The sequence below is a fragment of the Diceros bicornis genome, chromosome 8 (assembly GCF_020826845.1).
Source record: "Diceros bicornis minor isolate mBicDic1 chromosome 8, mDicBic1.mat.cur, whole genome shotgun sequence".
Taxonomy (NCBI): domain Eukaryota; kingdom Metazoa; phylum Chordata; class Mammalia; order Perissodactyla; family Rhinocerotidae; genus Diceros; species Diceros bicornis.
In genome coordinates this window covers 84,334,849-84,358,090 of record NC_080747.1, presented here as the reverse complement: position 1 = coordinate 84,358,090, position 23,242 = coordinate 84,334,849, and the positions used below count along the sequence as shown (strand labels likewise).

Genomic DNA, 23,242 nt, shown 5'->3' with positions numbered 1-23,242 from the left:
CAGATTCTGGACAGATCACTAGCCTTTAACAGCATGCCGGGCACTCTATCTTACTCCATAGTTGATGTAGAGAAAAAGAAACTCTATTGTACAGTCAGTGCTGTTCAATAGAAATTTCTGAGATAATGGATATGTTCTAAGGCAGCACTTGAAATAGGGTTAGTGCAACTGAGGAACTGAATTTTAAATTTTATCTAATTATAATAAATTAAAGTCTAAAAAACCAGATGTGGCTGGCAACTTACCATACTGGCCAGTGCAACTACAAAGCATAGTTTCTCTGGCTGTGGTTTTTGACCCACTAGTACATCATGAAGTCAATTTAGTAGGTTTTGACTAGCATTGAAAAAGGAAAGAAATAGAATTTCTCTCTCTCGTTACATTACCCGTATGTTCTTGCATGTTGTCTACTTTTCCACTACAGCCCTTAACATAGTTAGTAATCACAGTTATTTAAAATTCCTCATCTGATCCTTCCTACATTGTTGTCATATCTACACCTGGTCTGATGTTAGCTTTACCTCTTGAGACTATGTTTCTTCTTGTCTTTTGGCATGACTTGTAATTTCTTGTTGAAAACCAGACATATTGTATTGGGTATAATGGAAGAAAGGAGGCAAGTACTGAGAGTGCCTATAGTAATCTGGCTAGGAGTTGGGCTATATTTAATGTTTGCTGTTGCTGTAGGCGCCAGAGGCTTCAAATTCCTCTGTTGTCCTTGTTTTTGTCTCCCCTCCTGACCTCGTTCTTCCCTAAGTACTTTCCTCAGAAATATTCTGCATCTTGCAGTACTGTGAATGTAATCCACCTGCCATTACACTGGAGCCCTGCCTGGTGTGGTGGTGGTCAGGCTGGGGCGAGGGGAAGCATTCTAATCTCATGATTAGGTCTCAGTCTTTTAGTGGGCCCGTGCCTCTTGGCTGTGACCTTCACAAGTGTACCTTAAGTGAGACAGGAAGGCTGGGGGGGCTCCAGTGGGATGGATGCCACTCCTCAGCTGGGATAAAGCTCTGGTAAAGTAGTCTCCCCTGGAGAGGAGGCCTTTACTAAGGAGAACACGCTGGGAGTACTTCACTGTGATTATTCTTCCGTGGACCCAGCAGAGCCTCAAGGGAATCTTCCTCAGATCTTCACAATGCAAACCTGGTGGGGTTCCTGGAGGTAAATCCCACAAAACTACAGGTGCCTCATAAGATTACAATCCCCAGGAGAATCTTACTCTCAAACTAGTCCACACTTAGCCTCCAGCAGTTCAGCAAAACTACCATTTAAGTGCTCCTATTGGTTGACGGCTCCAGTGACTTCTGCTCTAGGTAAGCTGATGTTGGATGTCACTCTCTTGATGGACCTTTCTCTCCGGATTTTGGGATGGTAGTTTGCCTTGAACCCTTAGTTTTCTGAGGAGTTCAAGAAAAGTCATTGATTTTCAGTTTGTTCAGCTTTTTCTTGTTGAAAGGATGCAAGTGACAACTTCCAAGCTCTTTACATGTTGGGCTGAAACCTTTAGTCTAAGTATTGCTTTTAAAACCTTTGCTTTAATTATGTATTTATGCATACGTATGAGGTCATGATGTAAAATGCAGTTCTTGCTAGGGTTCAAAAAACTTCAAGAAACAGTGCCAGGAGGCAGAGAAAATAAGACTCTAGGGCCATTTCTGCTAGGCATGTCCCAACTGTATTCTGGTACATATTCACAGAACCATCCTATATACCGCTACGTAGAAGCCAATATTTTGTAAGAAAATCTCTCATTAAGCTAGAGCACACCAGTTGAAAAGAAGACTTGGAGAGGTTTTAATTAGCATAACTGGTAAATAGTGGTTTATTTATTTACTTACTACAAATTTGCTGTTCGATCACACAGACAGTATTATGTTCTGGTATACCTTAGACAATGTGGAATATTAGTTTTCTGCTTTTCTGAGAAACATTTGAACTTTGACATATTTTATTCTTTGTACTGCTCTTAGCTACTAGGTAAACTAAACATAAAATCTTAATGTGAATAATTTTATTTGACATTTTGATTTGCTGTTTGGGAACTATTATCTAAGTACTTCTTAATTTGCAATACTGATTTTTTTTGTAGTGATTTTAGTCTAACTAGATTTAGTTTAAACTCCAAAAATAATTAGTTAGAAATTATTAATCATTAAATCAATTTAAAATGTGGCATAAGGAAGCAGGGGGCTTCAGAAGAGAAAGAGACAGAGTTCTTTCTCATCTCACTTCTGCATATCCTTGTCCATGACAGGAAGCAGTGTCTGAAACATTTATAAACACTTGATGTAGAGTCTTCCCTTTCTATAGTCCAACTCTGACCTCAGCTATGCAAGGAAATCCTTAGAAGGGACACATGCTTTGCATAACACAATAGAAAAGGTTTATAAATGCTCTGTAAATGGACTTACTTCATAATAGCTACACTCTAAAAGGAAAAGAAAAAGCTCAGGATGCATTTGACATACTCTTTAATCTTAAATATTTTTACTACATTTCCAAATTCGTAGTAAGATTGCATATCTTTTTGATACTGGCTCAAGACAAGGTTGACAGAAGAGAAGTCATATTGTAGAAAAGAAACACTACTGTAACTTTGAGTGACCTCTGACTAACTAACCCAGCTGGATCTGCACCCTCCAGGAGATCTAACTGCTCTGTAGATTTTACGACCCCTGCTTGTGCATGTACCTTCCAGCTGCGATAAGATGATCACTTTGTTCTTTTGAGTTCCTTAGGAGTGTGATGACCCCTGAACAGTGAGTCCATGCTGATAGCCATCATCAGTGACAACTGAAAGATCTGGTGTGGCGACTCCCAGTCTGTAACACCAGAAGGTCAACATTCCTAACCTCCTCTCCTATAACCCACTGGCCTATATAATTGCTGTAAGATTTTGTGCCCCTTAAGATGGTTCTTTGAGATGTTAGTCGGCCATCTTCCCCCTTGCTAACAAGCTGTAATAAACTGCCCTTTCTTTCTACCATCTTGCCTCTTGATGACCGGCTTTTGTCTCCCGGCAAGCAGACCATGCCTTTTGTGTGTTAACATTTTTACTTTAAAATATTTTATGAAGTTTACATTTATAAAGTTTTATCAGGTAATTTCATTCTCTCATTGTAAAAGGGTATAAATTCAAAAACCAAGTAGTTCTACATTTATATGAAAACATTCAGAAATTAATATATTAGATTTTGATTTTAGCATAATTATTGTGGCAAGTGTGGCTGTTCCATCTGGAATTTTAAATCTGATATAATTTATCATGCTGCAAGCAAAGTTGAATAAAATGGTTAGCTTCATAAATTAAATAAGGAAAAGAGAGGAAGACTGTATATAGAAATGGTACCATGAGGATAAAATAGTGAAAAAGATTTATGTTTTCCAGAACAACCAAAAATATACTCAACAGCATGGCAAAAAAAAGAGGAAAGGAAAAAAGTTCATTAATATCTGCTAATCCTGTTATAATAAAGCAAATAATTTTAGTTCCATATTTAATAGCTGACATATATTAAAGTACTCTCTACTGACACATATAAAAATATATGATGTTACTGCCTGTTGTTTTACCACATGGTATACAGGCTAATTTCTCATAATTTACACATTCATACTTTTGCGAATCCAGATTAATAATAACAACCTTAGGTATGTGAAAACTAAACACAGGAAACACCTGCAGAACAATATTAATTTCTGTAGGGAAGTGAAACCATTTGTCATACGTTTATTGAAAGAAACTCAGGACGATGTTTTATATTTGTTAAAGCATAAGAAAGTTCCTTACCTAAAGCTTTCATACACCAGACTGTCTTGTTCCAAAGGGCTGGCCGTGTTCTAATGCATTTGTTACTTGATGTAAATTCAATCTCCACAGTATCACCAATTAATTCATCTCTCAAAATAATAAATATTTCACCAGGATTCTATAAGATGAAAAATATAACCCAATTAAGCATTTGAAAAAGTTTACATTAACCAAATAACCCATTACATTCATTAATGATAAAGGTCACACATGATCATTATGCGTCTTCTATCATGTTCATAATTTGAACCACATTTAGAAATGAAATATGTAAGTGTGAGTCTCACTAGATTTTCAGTTTATCAACTTGGTTTTTATTGAATACTCAATTTTTTTTCCAATGCCATATTTTGCAACTGAACAAACAGTGAGGACATAGCCATCCCTTTCCTCCTGCTCATCCTCGTGTGTGGCCTCAGGGTGATGAGCATTGCTCGCAGACCTCCAGGAAACTGTAATTCAATTGCTAAACAAGTCCTTTCTCCAAATCCTTTCCCTTCACCTTTCTAGAACTTGGTGTATCTACCTATAAATGAGAGGACTGAACAGGTTTAGCTTTAAGATCTCTTACAATTTAAATATGATGAAATTTTTCAAATGTCCAATAGTTTAAATCTTACCTATAGAGATTTTCTGGTTACTCTTTATTTATGATAAGTATCTGTGAAGGGTATTGAATTGAAAAAAGGTTATAAATCTAAAAGTTTTGAGATTTTATTAAGGTGGAAAACTAAATCTATGTACATAAGGTAAAAAAGGTTATTGAAAACTTTTTGGAAAAAATCCAGAAAAAAAACATAGGGATAAAAAGACTGGAATTAATACAGAGAAAGCAAAGGAATAAATATTTATTGAGCATCTATTTTATACCAGAAATTACACTAAGCACATTTTATATAAAGATATTTCCTTTATTCCTAACCGAAACATACACACACGCATGTGCACCCTCACACCAAAGCCAAAATGGAAGACCGTGATTTTTCTCTTTGACACACAGGGTAACTAATACACAGTCACAATCTGAAGATTAATCAGAACTATCCAAATTCAAAATCTGAACTCCTTATATCATATTATTTAACCCTTCAAAATAACTAAAATGAAATATTCTTTTTATGATTATCTCAGATATCACCTTTCAAAGGCTTTCTTCAAAGTCAAACTAAATTTTAGTCTGTCACAAAGTAAACAGGAACCTCATTTATATGCTCTTATAAAATTATGTTTACCCAAAAGTCATTAATTTTAAAGTTCTCTTATTTAAATGTTGTCTTCCTAAGCATAAATCACCCACAGACGAAACTTACATCTTTAATGCTCTATACCAAAGAGCTTCTACAAATATGTTGACGTTACAAGATCATTTCCGCTGACACACATCCACTTCGGGCGTTTTCCACCAGAGTCCAGTGCTCCCAAGTACTTGTCCACAGGCTATTTTGATCTAATTTTCCCCTCATCAGTTAACTTGCACATCGAGAAAAGATCCCATCTCAAGGGAATGGTCACTATTCCCCCAATGGCTCTTGCCCCACACATCCAAGATGTCAGAAAGGCCTCCCTGTTCCCTTCCCTGTGCCTCTGCAGTGCACTGCCTCCTCCAAGTCCTGCAGGTCAGGACTGTGAGCCCTTCCTTTCCTCTCATCTGCAACCTCCTCTTCACAGGGCCTCACTTCCAGCGCAGCTCTTCAGTTCTTGTCACTCATACCTGTCACCTGACTTCGAATCTTGAATGACTTCCCATTTCACTCTGGCTCAGATCCCCAATCCTCTAGAGTTCTCTTCCATGTATATCATTCTTGATAAGCTTGGCCTCTCCCCTTCCCCACTTAGTAAGCTAAGCATCCTCTCCGATGTTTGATTCACCCAGTCAACTCATTCTCATTCATGAGCGTTCCACACAGGCTACTTCTTATGCATCAGACTCCCTCCTTAATAGAGGTCATGACTCCACCCTTCAGCCATTTCTAGAGAAAAGTTCTAAACAAAAGACAAGCACACTGGCCACCCCAAATGAGGCACTTTCATGTTCATTTGTACCCAGGGCCAGCTTCACGGGCACGTGACCTGCACAGCTGCACAGGACCCATGCTTAGAAAGGCCCTGCACTGGGTTGAATATTCTGCTGTTGCTGCCTTGAAGTGCTTAATAACGTGAACAAGCACCCCTGCATTTTCATTCTGCACTGGCCCCGATGATTAGGGAGTGGTCCTGTCTGTACATAATGCTGGCATGCCATTTAGTTCCTTTTCTCCCTCCATCTCCCCACACTTATCCTCTCCATCAAGGTCCAACTCCACAGATTCTCCTTATAACTTCAGCCCACTAGGAGTTTTATAACTTTCAAAGGATTCATAGAGCATTTCACATCCATATTCCTTATTTGACCCTTTCTAAGTTATGTCCTCTGCTGTTAATTAGTTTTTCATGTCTATGTCTTGGCTTCTCAGCTAGATGTTAAACATCTTGAAGGTATTTTTATTTTTTCATACCATTGTGGCATCTTGTAAGAACTTCGTACATAAGAGACAATCTGTATATATTTTTAAAGTAAGATGGAATAAATATAAAAATATGACATGTTTTTAATTGAGCATGCTCAGCTCTCCTCCTTGTCTCCCTCAAGACTCATGTCTTCATCTGCTCCCTGCATCTCCACGTGGGAAGGGGCCTGCCCCAGGTGGGAAGGCCAGCATTTGTCCAGCTCTGTCCTGAATTATTATGGATATCTTAAGTAAAGATGTAATTACATGGATACATTTAATTCAATGGCGAAAAGACTAGGATACTCAAATCATCATAAATTTAGTTTTATCAGTTATGAAGCTGTTATTTTGCTCTCCATCTTTCCTCTGTTTATCCCTTATTTAGTTCTGAGCGTTCAGAGAAAGATAGGGTTATGATAATTATCACTTCCAAACTCTAAAGTTTTGCTGCATTAGTCACAAACTTTGGGACCTAAACAAAAGGACGCGAAACTGGTCTATAATATAATATACGGTGCTGAAGTTTCTGGTTCTGTCAGGGTGGGTGTCTTTAGGCTTCAATGATTTATTAAGCACAGGCCACAAAGGATTTTGATCCTAATAGATCATCATATCAGCTTATTATGACTTGTACAGACTGATAGCTCTTTTCACGTATTCACGACTATTTTGATAGGCACTAGCTTAGCGAGCACAGAGCATGGCCTTACGCAGCCCGGACCGCGCAGGCTGCTGCAGCTGGCATCGACCGGACCTATGACAGCAGAGCAAGGATTAGCAATGGTTCCAAATTTGGCTGCTAATTCTCACCCTCAGAATCAGCTGGAAAGGTTTTAAAACTCCCAGTGTCCAGGCCATAACCCAGACCATTTATATCTGGATCTCTGGGGTAGGATTCAGGCATAATTTTTTTTTTCAAACCTCCCCTAATAGTCCCTATATGCAGCTTAGTTTGAGAACCATTTGGTTAAAGGGAAAAGACATCTTTTGGTCATTGTAAAACCTTACCACCAAAGGGGCAGCACTTCACAACACGGACACTTCAGGCATTGATACACACAATAATCTTTTGCTGCTTATACTATATTTTTCAATTAAATCACAGGATCAGACTTTAGGTTAAGGATGGTTACCAAGAACTAGTGTGTGACTCAGTGTCAGAAATAACTGGGCAGTGCTGTTAGCTTCTGTGTGTTGTTCTACACTGGATTCAGGAACAAGGGATGAATGGATAGGAGGTGATCTCTGAGATTCTTGTGGCTTGCCCACGGCTGTTAAGAGTCACACCTCTTCATATAGTTTCAGAGTTTCCCAGATTTGTTGATTACACAATCTGGGTCTGCACTACGGGTTTGGAGACCCATATTATGGTTGCAGCCACAGAAGTATGTCAATGAACAGGTCAAATGAAATAAAGGTCTTCATTAGGGAATATGCCATGTTCTAGGATTCAGATAGAAAGCCAATTCAATGAAATTAACACAGATCCAAATGCTGATAAAGCCCCTTAAAAAGCTTTTTGTAGTTGCACTATAACTTAAAGAATTGAATTTGCTCAAGAAATCAACAAGCGACTGGGCTGGTTTTAAAAATACGTTTCAGTCTTATCAGAACAGCAGCAGTAGGAGAATAACATAAAAATAAAGGAATATCAGTTAATTATACTTAAGGAAGTAAGAGATTTTGGGGAGAGAAAAGCTGAGATTGCAGCAAATAGATTCCACCAAAAGGAAGGGAACTGATATGTTGAAGGCCTGCCTACACAGATAAAACCAGACAAAGAAAATAAGCTCCCTTTAACTGCTCTTTAGGAAGGTGCTCCTGAGGAAGAAACACAGACGCCACTACTGAACCTGTGACACTCACAGAAATAACAGGAGAGGCAGGGGGCATCAGAGAGCAAACACAGCACTTCTGAGGGACCTGTCAGGAAAACAGGTAGAGGCTCCCTCTTAAAGCTCCCAGTAAAATCCATAACGAGTGACTGGACTGACTGCTTACAGCTTACGCAGCTCTAGCAAGTGATTATAGAACAACTAGAGGCATGGCAGAGAAGCCTCTGAAAGGGATCATTGGATTCTTGATGCCATTATTAGGTGATCTGAAGGTGATTTATTACTGCGAGGGCATGAATGCACTTCCTATCCTCTGAGACAGGATTTAACCTTGGCACTATTGACATTTTTAAACCAGAGACGTCATTGTTGTGGGGACCACCCCGTGCCTTATAGGCTGTTTAGCAGTATCCGTGGCTTCTACCCACTAGATGCCAGTAGTAGCCCCCAGTTATGACAACTAAAGCTGTCTGCGGACTTTGCCAAATAGCCCCTGGTTGGAGGGTGGACCAAAATCACTCCCAGATGAGAACCGGTGTTCTGAGGGAATGTGACCAAGAGTAATGAAATCAGGACTTTGGAGTAAGACACAGCACAGGGAAGAGAAGCTAGCAAATAATAGACCAGGTCCAGTTCTGATTCAGAGGTTGTTCCAACGGGAGAATGCCTCCCAGGTGGATTTTCATCAGGGATATAACGTTGGATAAGATTCATTTGAACAATGGTTGTGTTTGGCAGACTTAGAACTCACTGACTTCATTACTCTCATGATCATTTACCCCAAATCAAGAGGAATATGCTAGAGAAACAAATGTCTTAGCCCATAACAAAAAAAAAATTGGGGGGGGGCCGGCCCAGTGGAACAAATGGTTAAGTGCGCACACTCTGCTGCGGCAGTCCGGGGTTTGCCAGTTCGGATCCCGGGCGCACACCGATGCACTACTTGGCAAGCCATGCTGTGGTGGCGTCCCACATTAAGTGGAGGAAGATGGGCACGGATGTTAGCCCAGGGCCAGTCTTCCTCAGCAAAAAAAAAAAAAAAAGAGGAGGATTGGCAGATGTTATCACAGGACTGATCTCCTCACAAAATAAAATAATAATAATTTTAAATACTAAAATAGAACAAAAAAATGCTAATCCTAGAAAAGGTACAAGAAGAGGCCAAATTTAGTAGCAGATTTAAACTGTTAAAACTCATGTAGGTATTTCTCAAAGACACAGAAAATAATTTACATAAATAGAACACAGGAGGCATATCTTCACCAGTGCATGAAAAAGAAAATGTTGAAGAAAAAATATTTTCTGCTGTTTCTAAAGTGGCACAAGATTTTCAAGACCCAGGAAATCCAAAATCCATGGAAAGGAACAATGCTGGGAAAGATTAGAGGCAGAGGGATCAATACTCCCAGGCTCCTGGGATCAAAAGCAGCAGCAGCACCACCAGCTGCCTCAGTTCAAGAATCTCCTAAGGCTGGTTCTCCAGAAGATGAGAGCACATGGAGAGCACTCTTCAGGAGGCAAGTCCACAGACCCAACAACCGCACAGCAGGAGGCAGCTGGACAGGGTTAACCAACGCCCTGTCATCAGACAGAATGAAGTGCATGCCACCAGACAAGGCAGTCAGGTCAGCGCTGGCGTGCTGGAACACACAACTACAAGGGAGACTAGCAGACCTTGAAGATGCTGGATGTGAAAGACGTACATCTCAAATAAGACCTGGTGACTGGCAGTAACAGTATTGTAAATTTCTATATTTTGTAAGATGGCAGGGAAGTCTCAGATAAGGTGTCTCTATTCACCCAAATTGGAAGACTTCTCAGAAATGAGTAAGTTCACAGGTTGTGCTTTCAGACAATTGGCAGAGCCTGACAGTTACCCCGGCAAATCTGAAACATGATTTTCACTTTTGGATACAAATAATCTTTCCTGTGGTGCTTGGCATTTGTCACATGGATTTAGACTGTACTGAGATCTAGGTTCTGAGAACAAAAGTTTTGACTGCAACAACTATTTTTGGTCCAGGGATTAGCTTATTTTGAATTTTTAAGGTGTGGGGCTGGTGCTAAAATATTCTTATATGACCTTTCAACTCTTAGGCTTGCTTAAAAAGTGGGTTACCCAAGAGAGATCTGAAAATAAAATGATTTAACATCAGAGGGTCTGGAACAATTATATCCACTTCAAAGAAAGACAGCCCATGATTCTGCTATGGAAAGAACCCTGATCCTAACCACCCATCAGAGTGAGCTATCTCTGCTTGGAGGGCAGTGGCTTTAATTTTTGGATTTTGATTTCTCTGCAAATTTAATAAGAAGAAACTTTTATATTGTTCAAATTTTACTATTGCAGATATTTTTAAAAGCAGCTATTTAGACATTGCATAATTCTTGGTGAGCTATTTTTAGTTCCAGACGGTTTTTTTTCTTTTTCTGTTTTGATTTTACCTACTTGAGGACAGTTCTCATTTCTCTTTCATTACAGTCTCTTCTATTTATTTCTCTCTCTTCCGTCATTTCTGACTAAACAGGAGCCACTGGTTTTGACTGTTTAGCCTGAACTTCCTCTCTTACGTTCCTGAGTACTTTGAGTGGGTTGTAATTTTTCTTCCCCTGATCATCTGTGTCAGTTCCCTTGAACCTGTTCAGTTCAGGTGTCTGGGGTCTCTAAGGTAGCATCAAAGAAGTTTTTGTTCCTGTGAACTGACAGCATAATAGCTTAAAACAGTGATTCTTCAGCTTAGGCATGGGGCCTGGGGGTCAGGGAATTAAACTTTGCCCAACTGCACAGAATGTGCAGCTTCCCCCAGGACTGCTGGTACCAGCAGGATCAGGGGATTCCCTCCCCAAAGACGCTGTCCAGCAAGCAGACAAGCGCATAGTCAGGCAGTCGGGTAAGTCCACAGGCTTCTCCCAGAAGGACCCTTTCATGCAACTCCCAAGGCTCCCCGCTGTCTTTGGCTCCTCCTGCTCAAGGACACTGCAGACATTAAGGGCCAGCATCTTTTTACTATCTGGAGGTTACATAGCCCAACAGGAGATTACGTAGCCTGAGAGATCTGGATCAACCTCTACCAGTAGGCTTATTTTAGCGGTTCATTCCAATGAAGACTTAGGAAGAAGAAATGTCAGCAACATGTATTCAGATAGTCACCTTCTCAGAAATCCATCCTTGCGTTATACTTTTATTCCCAAAAGGACCATCTCTTCTAGCTCCTATGATATTTCCACTTAATAATGTAGGCCTTTGATACATGTTATACAGTTGAAAAATTGGTGGTCCTAAAATATAAGTATTTTCAGGGCTGGCCCGGTGGCATAGTGGTTAAGTTCATGCACTCCACTTCAGTGGCCTGGGGTTCATGGGTTCGGATCCCAGGCATGGACCTACACGCCACTGATCAAGCCATGCTGTGGCAGCATCCCATATACAAAATAGAGGAAGATTGGCACAGATGTTAGCTCAGGGTCAATCTTCCTCACCAAAAAAAAATAAATAAATATTTTCAAATTCTGTTCAAGAATATGTTTCCTTTCATGAAAATAAAATCCTTGATCTGGTTAATATGAATACAACTTTCTTTTAAGTAGCTTGATATACATAGCAATTCTAAATTTGCTTGCAACATGTCAAGTAACATTTGACAAAATTAAGCTTTCATATATTCTCCAATATTCATTTATTCAACAGATATGTATCAAAGGCCTACTAATTGCTGAAATTTTTCTGGGTTCTGAGGATATAGCTATGAACAAATTAGATAAAAATGCCACCTATGTTGGAGCGCACATTCTAGTAAAATACAATATCCATTAAAACAATAAGGCTACTTAAATAACAAGGCATCTTTACTGACCTCACATGGAATTTCAGCAGGAAGCACTACTGCCAGTGGTATGGTGATTCTTGAAGCTTCTGATAATTCTTCAATTTCCTTTCTCTCACTTATTTTCCCAGAATATTCCACTCTTAGGTCTGTTGGAATATCAACCTCAAGGTAGTCCTCAGAACCTAAAGAAAAGTTCATAAATGTAGATTATAATATAGCCAAAGCCATATTATTTACTCCATTTCTATAAAGACTAATTCCTGAAAAATCAATTGAATTAATATATGGGACAACAGAACTGAGTTTAAGATAGCTGAAATAATTGAACCAATGTTAATACCTAAAATAAAGCTTCACAATTTAACTAGTACTATAACTTTAGTGACAAAACTAAATCAACTTCAGGATAATATATTCATCCACTATTTAAATGTTTTCCCCAAGAAAATCCAACCTCCATTTAATATTTTCTCTTAATATTAAAACAGTAAATCTGAAAAACATGAAACTATCTCCTTTCAATGACTATAATTAAGAAAATTTATTTCATTTTAAATCAGAACAATTATTTACCCTTCACATAGATTTCTAATTTTTTTTGTGTGTGTGTGAGAAAGATCAGCCCTGAGCTAACATCTGATGCCCATCCTCCTCTTTTTTTGCTGAGGAAGCTTAGCCCTGAGCTAACATCCGTGCCCATCTTCCTCCACTTTACATGGGACACCACCACAGCATGGCTCTACAAGCAGCACGTCGGTGTGTGGCCAGGATCCAAACCGGCAAACCCCGGGCTGCCGCAGCAGAGCGCGCACACCTAACCGCTTGCACCACCAGGACGGACCCTAGATTTCTAATTTTTAAAAACAAAAAGCATAACTAGGAGACAATCACAATAAACTAGTATTTCTACAAAACACTAGTTTAATAGTAAACTATTAGTGTTCATCAAAATGTTAATGTGTTCTGTGAAAGAAAGTGTCTGTATCCAGCAATTTAGGTTTCTTTATGGCAGTATTACTAAGAGCACTGAAATATGCTGAGGTAAATTCTGAATCTCAAAGAAGGGGAAATAGTATTTGGTTTTTCTTTTTTTATCTTAACATTTAGTGATTTAGCATTTGGCCTCAATCATTAAAACACTTTTCTCTACTGAAGAAAACGAAAGTTGTGTTAAACGAGATGGATAATATTTTTATTACTCAATGTTTGAAAGCCCAAAGTGTTTTATTGGGGCACAGAACCAATGTGGCTAAAACCAAAGCTCTCACAACTAGAGACTCTCACAGTTGTAAACTCTTAGGCCAACCCCAAAAGTATCCCTCCAATCCCCAAAGAAAGGAATTAGAAAAAAGGAAAGCAGCTCCTAAGAGCTAGAAACTGGCCTGACACTAAAGGCCTTGGTGTTGTTAGGAGCTGGCCTAGTGTTCTCCTATTGAACATCAACAATTTCACAGAACACCAACATCAGGCAAGGCCATTCTGTCACCACGATGGATCAAGTCAGTGACGAGACCACTTTGTAGTCATGTCTGAATCCAGGCAAAAACGTGAACATTGCCCAAACCACAAAAATGGCCAAAGATCTCAAACCGTGGTTCCTGTGAGTGATGCTGTGTCTTTACCAATTCCAGTCTCTGCCTCTTTTCATTTCTCTTGCCTTCTAGGTAGGGTAACCAACTCCTCCCAGTTTGCCAGGGATTTTCCTGGTTTGGGCACTGAAAATGCTGTGTCCCAGGAACCCCCTCAGTCTCAAGCATACTGGGATAGTTGGTCACCTTGCTTTTTGATAAGAGTCATTAATATACCAAATCATACAATTACCCCTGGTTTTTGACAGCAAGCAAACTATAGAAAAGCTCTGCTCCCTTGAACCCTCCCTCAATCACTTCATGCAAGCCTAAATCCTACAGTAAGTCCTTCCTAATACCTCTTACGGAGTCGCCCCATGGTTCTCCATGGTGTGCCTGCTCTTCATTGCAACTACAAAACACCCAGATAGTTCATGTAGAGGTGTATTCCTGGTGGTCTTTGGCTATAAAGCACATTGACAGGATAAAGAGGAAGAGTCAAAGGCAATATAGATGAAAGTAGGTGGAATTTTGGTCTCATTGTATCCAAAAAAAGTGAAGTCACCAGTTTCATATAGATAATTCTATCAGAAAAGCAGAGGAACAAAAGAGACACCCTCTGGAGAGGAGCGGTCTCTACGCCACATCTAAGAAGAAGGGTGTTTAGGGTTTTTTTTCTGTCTCATGAAAGTGCAGAATAAAACTACAAAAGCACGTGGGATTTCCAGATTCTCCCAGTACTAGTCTTGCTTGAAATGAAATGAAAAACGGCCTTATTTCTCTTAACAATTTAAAACACTTTCATAAACAGCCTCCCTCTCTCTCTCCTTCTGTCTCTCTCTTTTACACCCACACACACAAATCAAAACAGTGAAAGGCTGTATAGTACTGGCTCAACTACTTTGTGAACTGATGTAAGAACAAGGAGATTGATTTTATTTAACACATCTTAAAAGAAGGTGTAAGTTGTTCCACCACGGCAATATCTACGATGTTTTCTGCTAATTCCTCTGTGGAATTAGGTCAAGAAGAGCTGTTTTATTACCCTGACGGCATAATCATAGATGTACAAAGGATTTATCTCTATGAGTGTTCATAGAAGCACTGTTTATAATGCAGAAAATTGGAAGCAGTCTAAGCTATAAGGGACTGGATAAAAATATGTAATATGACATAAGATATTGTCACTAATAAAAATTCTATCAAAGAATATTTAACAACAGGGACAAGTTTATGATATAACTGAAAAAAATTCAAGTTACAAAACTGTCAATTTAGTAGGTTCCCATTTTAGTAAAATAAAAAGCATAAGATTTATGGTTGCAGGTTCCACATGTAAAGAGCTTTGGAAATCGTCCCTCCACCCTAACAAACAAAAAGCTGAACAGACTGAAAAATCAGCAACTCCTCTTTGCTCCTTAAGAGCGGGGTGGACAGAGCACAAACTGCTGCCTCCGAGCTAGAGAGACAGGCAGGTGAGCAGACGGCGGCTCAGCTGAGAGCGCAGACACTCAGGAGAACCAGTGCTGCCGGGCACCAGTGCCAGGTAGGGACGCCTGAACCGCGACTGATGAACTGCTGGACACTCAGTGTGGACCAACCTGAGAGTTAAAAACTCCGGGAATGCAGCCAGAGTGGGGCCCCACATTATTTTGAGATTTACCTCCAGGAGCTGACCAGATTCCCACAGTAAATATTGGAGAAAATTCCCCTCTTGCTTCTTTAAGGAGAGGGGAAATGGAAACATTTTGAAATACTCCAGAACAGTGTTCTCCTTAATGAGGCCTGCCTGCCCTCAGGGGAACTAGTAACCAGAGCCTAACCTGCTGGGAGTTATCTGAGTCTAACTGCCCCGGGGAAGAGAAACACCCAAATGCAGCCCACTGTAGCCATTCTGTCCCACCTAAGGGAGAGGAAAAAACTGAGAAACTCTTGTGAGGTTCACAGTCCGGAGGTATAGGCTCATTAAAGGACTGAGACCTAATAGTAGGACTCTGCAACACTTCCCCTTCCACCACACCTCACCATGACATTACTAAAGGCCTATTTACAGCAGTTCCTTTTACCCAGTACATTATGTCTAGATATAGAGAAAAATTACAAGGCATACCAAACGGGAAAAAACACAATTTGAAGAGGCAGAACAAGCATCAGAACCAGACATGGCAGGGACGATGGAATTATCAAACTGGGAATTTAAAACAACTCTGATTAAAATGCTAAGGGCTCTAATGGATAAAGTAGACAGCATGCAAGTACAGGTAGGCAACGTAAGGAGAGAGATGGAAGTCCTAAGAAAGAATAAAAAAAAATGCTAGAGATTAAAAACCTTGTAACAGAAATGAAGAATGCCTGTGATGGGTTTATTAGTAGACTGGACACAACTGGAAAAAGAATCTCTGAGCTAGAGGTATATCAATAGAATCCTTGCAAACTGAAAAACAAATAGAATAAAGACTAAAAAAAAGAAAATAACCCAGAATATCCAGGGACTGTGCAACACCTATAAAAGGTGGAACATACGCATAATAGGAATACCAGAAGTAGAAGAAAGAGAGAAAAGAACAGAAGAAATATTTCAACCAAGAATGACTGAGAATTTCCCCAAATAAATGTCAGATACCAAATCATGGATCCAGGAAGTTCAGAGAACACCAAGTAGGAAAATCCCCCAAAGAGTACACCTATGGATATTGTCTTCAAACTGCAGAAAATCAAGATAAAGAAAAAAATCTTGAAAAAAGCTAGAAAGAAACCTTACCAATAGAGGAACAAAGATAAGAATTATATCTGACTTCTCCTCAGAAACCATGCAAGCAAGAAGAGAGTGGAGTGAAATATTTAAAGTGCAAGAGAAATAAACCACCAACCCAGAATTCTGTACCCTGTGAAATTATCATTCAGAAGTGAAGGAGAAATAAGACTTCTCAGACAAACAAATATTGAAACAATTTTTTGTCAGTAGACCTGCCTAAAAGAAAACTTAAAAGAAGTTCTTTAGTGAGAAGGAAAATGATATAGGTCAGAAACTAGTATCTACATAAAGAAAGGAAGAGCATTGAAGAAAGAATAAAGGAAGGTAAAATAATAACACTTATTCTTCTTATTTGTAATTGATCTAGAAGATAACAGTTTGTTCAAAATAATAGTAACATGTATTCAATTATGTATTCTTATGTATATATCTTATATAAATATTTATACATATGCTTATATGTGTTTATATATAAATAAAATGAATGACAGCAATGATACAAGGGATAGGAGGGAGGAATTAGGATTATTTCATTATTATAAGGTATTCACACTACCTGTGAAACAGTATAGTGTTATCTGAAATGGACTTGGACTACTTGTAAACGTATATTGCAAACTCTAGGAAAACCACTAAAAAAAGTTTAAAAAAATGTGTCACTGGTATGCCAAGAAAGGAGAGAAAATGGAATCATATAAAATGCTGAATCAAAATCACAAATGGCAGAAAAAGAGTAGAAGACAAAAACAGGAACAAAGAATATGGGCAACAAATAGAAAACAGTAATGAATATGGTAGATATCAATCCAACTATACCAATAATCACTTTGAATGTCAATGGTCTAAATGCACCAATTAAAAGACAGAGATTGTCTAAGTAGATCAATAAACAAGACCCAACTATATGTTATCTACAAAAAAGCCACTTTAAATATAAAGACATATTATGATTAAAAGTAAACGGATGGAGAAATATACCATGGTAATACAAATCAAAGGAAAGCAGGAGTAGCTATATTAATTTCATACAGAGCATACATCAAAGTAAGGAATATTATCAAGGGTAAAGAAGGACATTACATAGTGATAAAGAGGTCAGTTCTCCAAGAAGACATAACAATTCTTAATGTGCATATGCCTAGCAACAGATTGTCAAATTATGTGAGGCAAAAACTGATAGAACTCTAAGGAGAAACAGATGAATCCACAATCACAGTTAGAGACTTCAATACCTCTGTCTCAGAAATGGACAGATCCAGCAGAAAGAAAATCAGTAAGGATGTAATTGAACTCAATACCATTAATCAGCTGCATAAAATTGACATCTATAGACTACTTCATCCAACAACAGCAGAATACACACTTTTCATAAGCTCACGTGGAACATTCACCAAGACAGACCACATTCTGGGCCATAAACCACAAATCAACAAAGTTAAAAGAATATAAATTGAACAACATCTACTCTCAGACCACAGTGGAATTAAACTGGAAAACAATAAAGGAAAGATAACTGGAAAAATCCCCAAATATATGGAGATTAAACAACATACTTCAAAATAACACATGGGTCAAAGAATAAATCTCAAAACAAATTATAAAAATATTTTGAACTGAATGAAAGTGAAAACACAACTTATCAAAATGTGTGAGATGCAGTAAAAGCAGTACTTAGAGGGAAATTTATAGCATTGAATGCGTATATTAGAAAAGAAGACAGATCTAAAACCAAATCCAAGTTTCCATTTTAGGAAACTAAAAAATGAAGAGCAAATTAAACCCAAAGTAAGCAGAAGAAAAGAAATAATAAGAACTAGAGCAGAAGTCAATGAAATTGAAAATAAGAAATCAATAGAAAAATTAATGAAACCAAAAGCTGGTTCTTTGAAAAGATCAATAAAATTAATAAGCCTCTAATCAGGCTAAGTAAAGGAAAAAAAAAAAAGAGAGAGAGAGACAGGACACAAATTACTAATATGAGAAATGAAAGAGGGGACATCACTAGAGATCCCATGGACATTAAATGGATAATAAAGGAATACTATGAACAACTCTATGCCCACAAATTAGATAACCTAGATGAAACGGACCGATTCCTTAAAAGACATAATCTGCCAAAACTAGCACAAGCAGAAATAGACCATTTGAATAGGCCTACAGCCGATTTCTATTAAAGAAATTGAATCAAGAATTAAAAACCCTCCAAAACAGAAAGCACCAGGCCCTGAATGGGTTCATTGGTGAATTCTACCAAACATTTAAGGAAGAAAGTATACCAATTTTCTATAATCTCTTTAAGAGGACAGAAGCAGAGGGAATACTGCCTAATTCATTCTATGAGGCCAGTATTACGCTAATACCAAAACCAGAAAAGACATTACAAAAAAGAGAAAACTACAGTCTGATACCTCTCATGAACATAAATGCAAAAGTCCTCAACAAAATATTGGCAAATTGAATCCAAAAAGGAATAAAAAGAATTATACACTATGACTAAATGGGATTTATTCCAGTTATGCAAGGCTCATTAAACATTCTAAAATCAATTGAACAATTAATCCATCACATTAACAGACTGAAAAAGAAAAAATCACATGATCATATCAATAGAAATGCAAAAAAAGCATTTGACAAAATCCAACACCAATTCATAATAAAAACTCTCAGTAAACTAAGAACAGAAAAGTTTCTCAACTTTATAAAGACCATCTACAAAAAACCTACAGCTTACACCATTCTTAACGTGAGAAACTCAAAGCGTGCCCACTAATATCATGTACAAGGCAAGGGTGTCCTCTTTCTTTTTTTTTTTTAATTTTATTTATTTATTTTTTCCCCCAAAGCCCCAGTAGATAGTTGTATGTCATAGCTGCACATCCTTCTAGTTGCTGTATGTGGGACGCGGCCTCAGCATGGCCGGAGAAGCGGTGCGTCGGTGCGCGCCCGGGATCCGAACCGGTGCCGCCAGTAGCGGAGCGCGCGCACTTAATCGCTAAGCCACGGGGCCGGCCCAAGGGTGTCCCCTTTCACCATTCCTTTTCATCACCGTACTGGACTTCTTGCTAATGCAATTAAGGCAAGAAAAGGAAATAAAAGGTACACAGATTTGGAAGGAAGATATAAAACTGTCTTTGTTGGGACATGACACTATTGTCTATGTAGTAAATCCTAAAGCACCAACAAAGAAATTCCTAGAACTAGTAAGTGATTATAACAAGGTTGCAAGATGCAAGGTTAATATACAAAAATCAATTACTTTCTATATACTAACATGGAAGAAGTGGAACTGGAAATTAAAAATGCAATAGCATTTACCTTAGTATCCCCCAAAATGAAATACTTAGGTATAAATCTAGCAAAATATGTACACGAGATCTTGTACATATGTACATATAAATCTAGCAAAATATGTACAAGAGATCTTGTACAATGAAAACTACAAACCTCTGATGAACAAAATCAAATAAGATGGATTCATGGATAGGAAGACTCAATATTGTCAAGATGTCAGTTCTTCCCAACTTGATCTATAGATTTAATGCAATCCCAATCAAAATCCCAGTAAGTTATTTATTGGATATCAATGAACTGATTCTAAAGTTTATATGAAGAAGCAAGAGATCCAGAATAGCCAATAGCCAATACTGAAGGAGAAGAACAAAGTTGGAGGACTGATACTCCCCAACTTCAAGACTTACTATAAAGCTACAGTAACCAAGACGGTGTGGTCTTGGCAAAAGAATAGACAAATAGGTCAATGGAACATAACAGAGAGCTGAGAAATAGAATCACATAAACATAGCCAACTGATATTTGACCAAAGAGCAAAGGCAATACAATGGAGCAAAGACAGTCTCTTCAATAAATGGTGCCTGAACAACTGGACAGCCATATGCAAAAAAATGCATTTAATACAGAACTTACAGCCTTCACAAAAATTAACTCAAAATGGATCATAGACTTAAATGTATAATGCAAAACTATAAAACTCCTAGGAGATAACAAGAGATAATCTAGATGACCTTGGATATGGTGATGCCTTTTTAGATACAACACCAAAGACATGATCTATGAAAGAAATAATTGATAAGCTGGACTTCATTAAAATTAAAAACTTCTGCTCTGCAAAAGACAATATCTAGAGAATTAGAAGGTTAGCCATAGACTGGGAGAAAATACTTGCAAAAGACACATCTAATAAAGAACTGTTTTCCAAAATATACAAAGAACTCTTAAACTCAACAATAAAAAAATGACCAAACCAACTAAAAATTGGCCAAAGATCTCAACAAATACCTCACCAAAGACTATATACAGGTGGCAAACAGGCATATGAAAACATGCTCCACATCATATGTCATCAGGGAAATGCAAATTAAAAAAACAATTAGCACTACACACCCATTAGAATGGACAAAATCCAGAACACTGACAACACCAAATACTGACAAGGATGTGGAGGAACAAGAACTCTCATCCATTGCTGGTGGGAATACAAAATGTTACGGCCATTTTGGAAGACAGTTTGATGGTTTCTGACAAAATTAAACATACTCTTATTATGCAATCCAGCAAATGCACTCCTTGGTATTTACCTAAATGAGTTAAAAACTTAAGTCCACACAAAAATCTGGGAGCAACCAAAATGTTCTTCACTAGGTGAATGGACGAATAAACTCTGGTACATCCAGACAATGGAACATTATTCAGCACTAAAGTGAAATGATCTCTCAAGCAATGAAAAGACATGGAAGAACTTTAAATGCATATTACTAAGCAAAAGAAGCCAATCTGAAAAGGCTATCTAGTGTATGATTCCAACTATATGACATTCCGGAGAAGGCAAAACTATAGAGGCAGTAAAAAGATCAGGAGTTGCTGCCAGGGGTCTGGAGTGGGGGTCAGGGATGCCGGTGGGAGGATGCATAGGCAGAGCACTGAGCATTTTTTGGGCAGTGAAAATATTCTGTATGACACCATAATGATGGGTACATATCATTATATATTTGTCCAAACCCACAGATTATACAACACCAAGAGTGAACCCTAATGTAAACTACAGACTTTGGGTGATTATGATGTGTCAGTGTAGGTTCATCCTTAACTGGTGAAAAATGGTTTAAAAAAAAAAATGTATCACTCTGGTGAGTGATGTTGATAATTGGGGTGGCTACACACGTTGTGGGGGGAGAGGGGGTGGGGACAGGGAGTATATGGGAAATCCCTGTATCTCCCTTTCAGTTTTGGTGTAAACCTAAAACTGTTCTAAAAAAAACAGTCTTAAAAAAAGTATACACATACAGAACTATGTGGTAGGAATTCAAGACATTCCTGAATGCATAAGAATAGACTAGCCATACATATACCAAAAATATCAAGAGTGGTTATTTGTGGCTGGTGGGGTTATGGGTAATTTTATTATATACACGATGATATTAATGATATTAATTACTAATATCTAATATAGATATTAGATATTCTGGTTTTTCTATAATGAAAATGTATTGTTTTACAGATTGAACTATATATATTCATCAAATAGAAGAATGAATTGATCAAGAGTACAGGCTAAGCACAGACTGAGGGTTTCTTTAGCGCTCCTCTACAACATGTAAATGAAATAACAGAAAAGATTATTTTCTTTATGTGTCATAACATAAAAACGACTAGGAAATTCTGCACTGCAGATAGTATGTGAAATAAATCAGCTTATCACAAATCACCTCTACATTAAGGCGATCTAAGCAATTCCAAAAGATATCATCTGGAACAAAGGTGTCTCTCCTCTTTTAAAATAAATATAATATCAGGAAAAAATAGTCATAGATACCCTAAGGCAAGGCAATTTTGCATAATTTTCTTAACAACCAATAAAATTACATTGCAAACTTAGTAAAATAGTAAAACATTATAAAATAGTAAAGCACTAGAAAATAAATTTTCCTTTATGAATTAAGTGGCAAAATCTAATACATACTTAATTTTTAAAGCTTGCCATATGCTTTTAAAAATAGAAAGTTTTTAATTTTTTTCAAAAAATATAATTTTTAGTGTAGATTTTTAATATTTTGTTTCTATTTATTTGTCAATTGATTAAATCGTCAATTGGCATAAAGACAGATTTTCTGATAATTAACAAAACTATAGAAAGACTGGAAAAGTGGAATCTTGTATTTCTATCATATTTGAACTGCTTTCATTATAGTGATTTAATGAAAAAAGAAGTTATTCCTCAATGCTTAATGACTCTTCAAATCTGACAATAGATAACAGACAAACCAGAGGTTCAGCTTTCATCACAAATGATTTAGGACCAAAAAAAAAAAAAGAGAAACACTAATATAGAAGAAATATGTTTACTACTAAAAAATACCTCTTGTCTTCTCATGCAACCTTGGGAAAAGTACTAGGAGATTCAATTTCCTCAATCATTGACCGGGGTTGACAGTGCCTTCCTTGCGGGCTTGTTTTGACTACATTTAGTAACATGTATCAAGCGTCAGGCCCAGAGTAGGCATTCAATATTAGTTTCTGGTTGTTTTTTTTTTTCTGATATCAAAATGAGTAAAAGCAATGTTTTTTATTTTCAAAAGATTCTAAATCAATCTTTCTCAGTTTGTATATCCAACTATGATTTAGAAAGAATTGCAACATTCCCCTGGAATTTCACACTGAACAGCACTGATTATAAATTTTTGTCAAATTCATAATCTTGGTAAATGATTCTATAATCACAGTGTGGCTGACTTGATGTAGTATGCTTAAGGCAGCACAGATTCCAGCGTGCTGCTCTGGAGTTTCAATGTCATACCAAAGACCACAACACACCCCGCCACTCAGGTAAGTAAAAGGGTAAACAGATCTCTCTCCAAGAGATAAAGGAAACAAATGTGCTGTATAAAAAGATGTAATTTTTACCAACTAGTGGTCTAGTCCTCAGCATTCTTAAACAATCTT

The 23,242-nt window shown here is 37.7% G+C and overlaps 1 protein-coding gene across 3 annotated transcripts in view; it reads right to left on the bottom strand.

Annotated features, from left to right (window-relative positions):
• BANK1 (B cell scaffold protein with ankyrin repeats 1) overlaps positions 1-23,242 on the bottom strand; it is a 316,316-nt gene that overhangs the window by 230,555 nt on the left and 62,519 nt on the right. For all 3 annotated transcript variants that reach the window (XM_058547580.1, XM_058547581.1, XM_058547582.1), the window contains exons 3-4: positions 11,990-12,144; positions 3,791-3,929 (exon numbers count right to left, since the gene is read on the bottom strand). In XM_058547580.1, the coding sequence (XP_058403563.1) occupies positions 3,791-3,929; positions 11,990-12,144 (294 nt within the window). The remainder of the gene's footprint in view (positions 1-3,790; positions 3,930-11,989; positions 12,145-23,242) is intronic.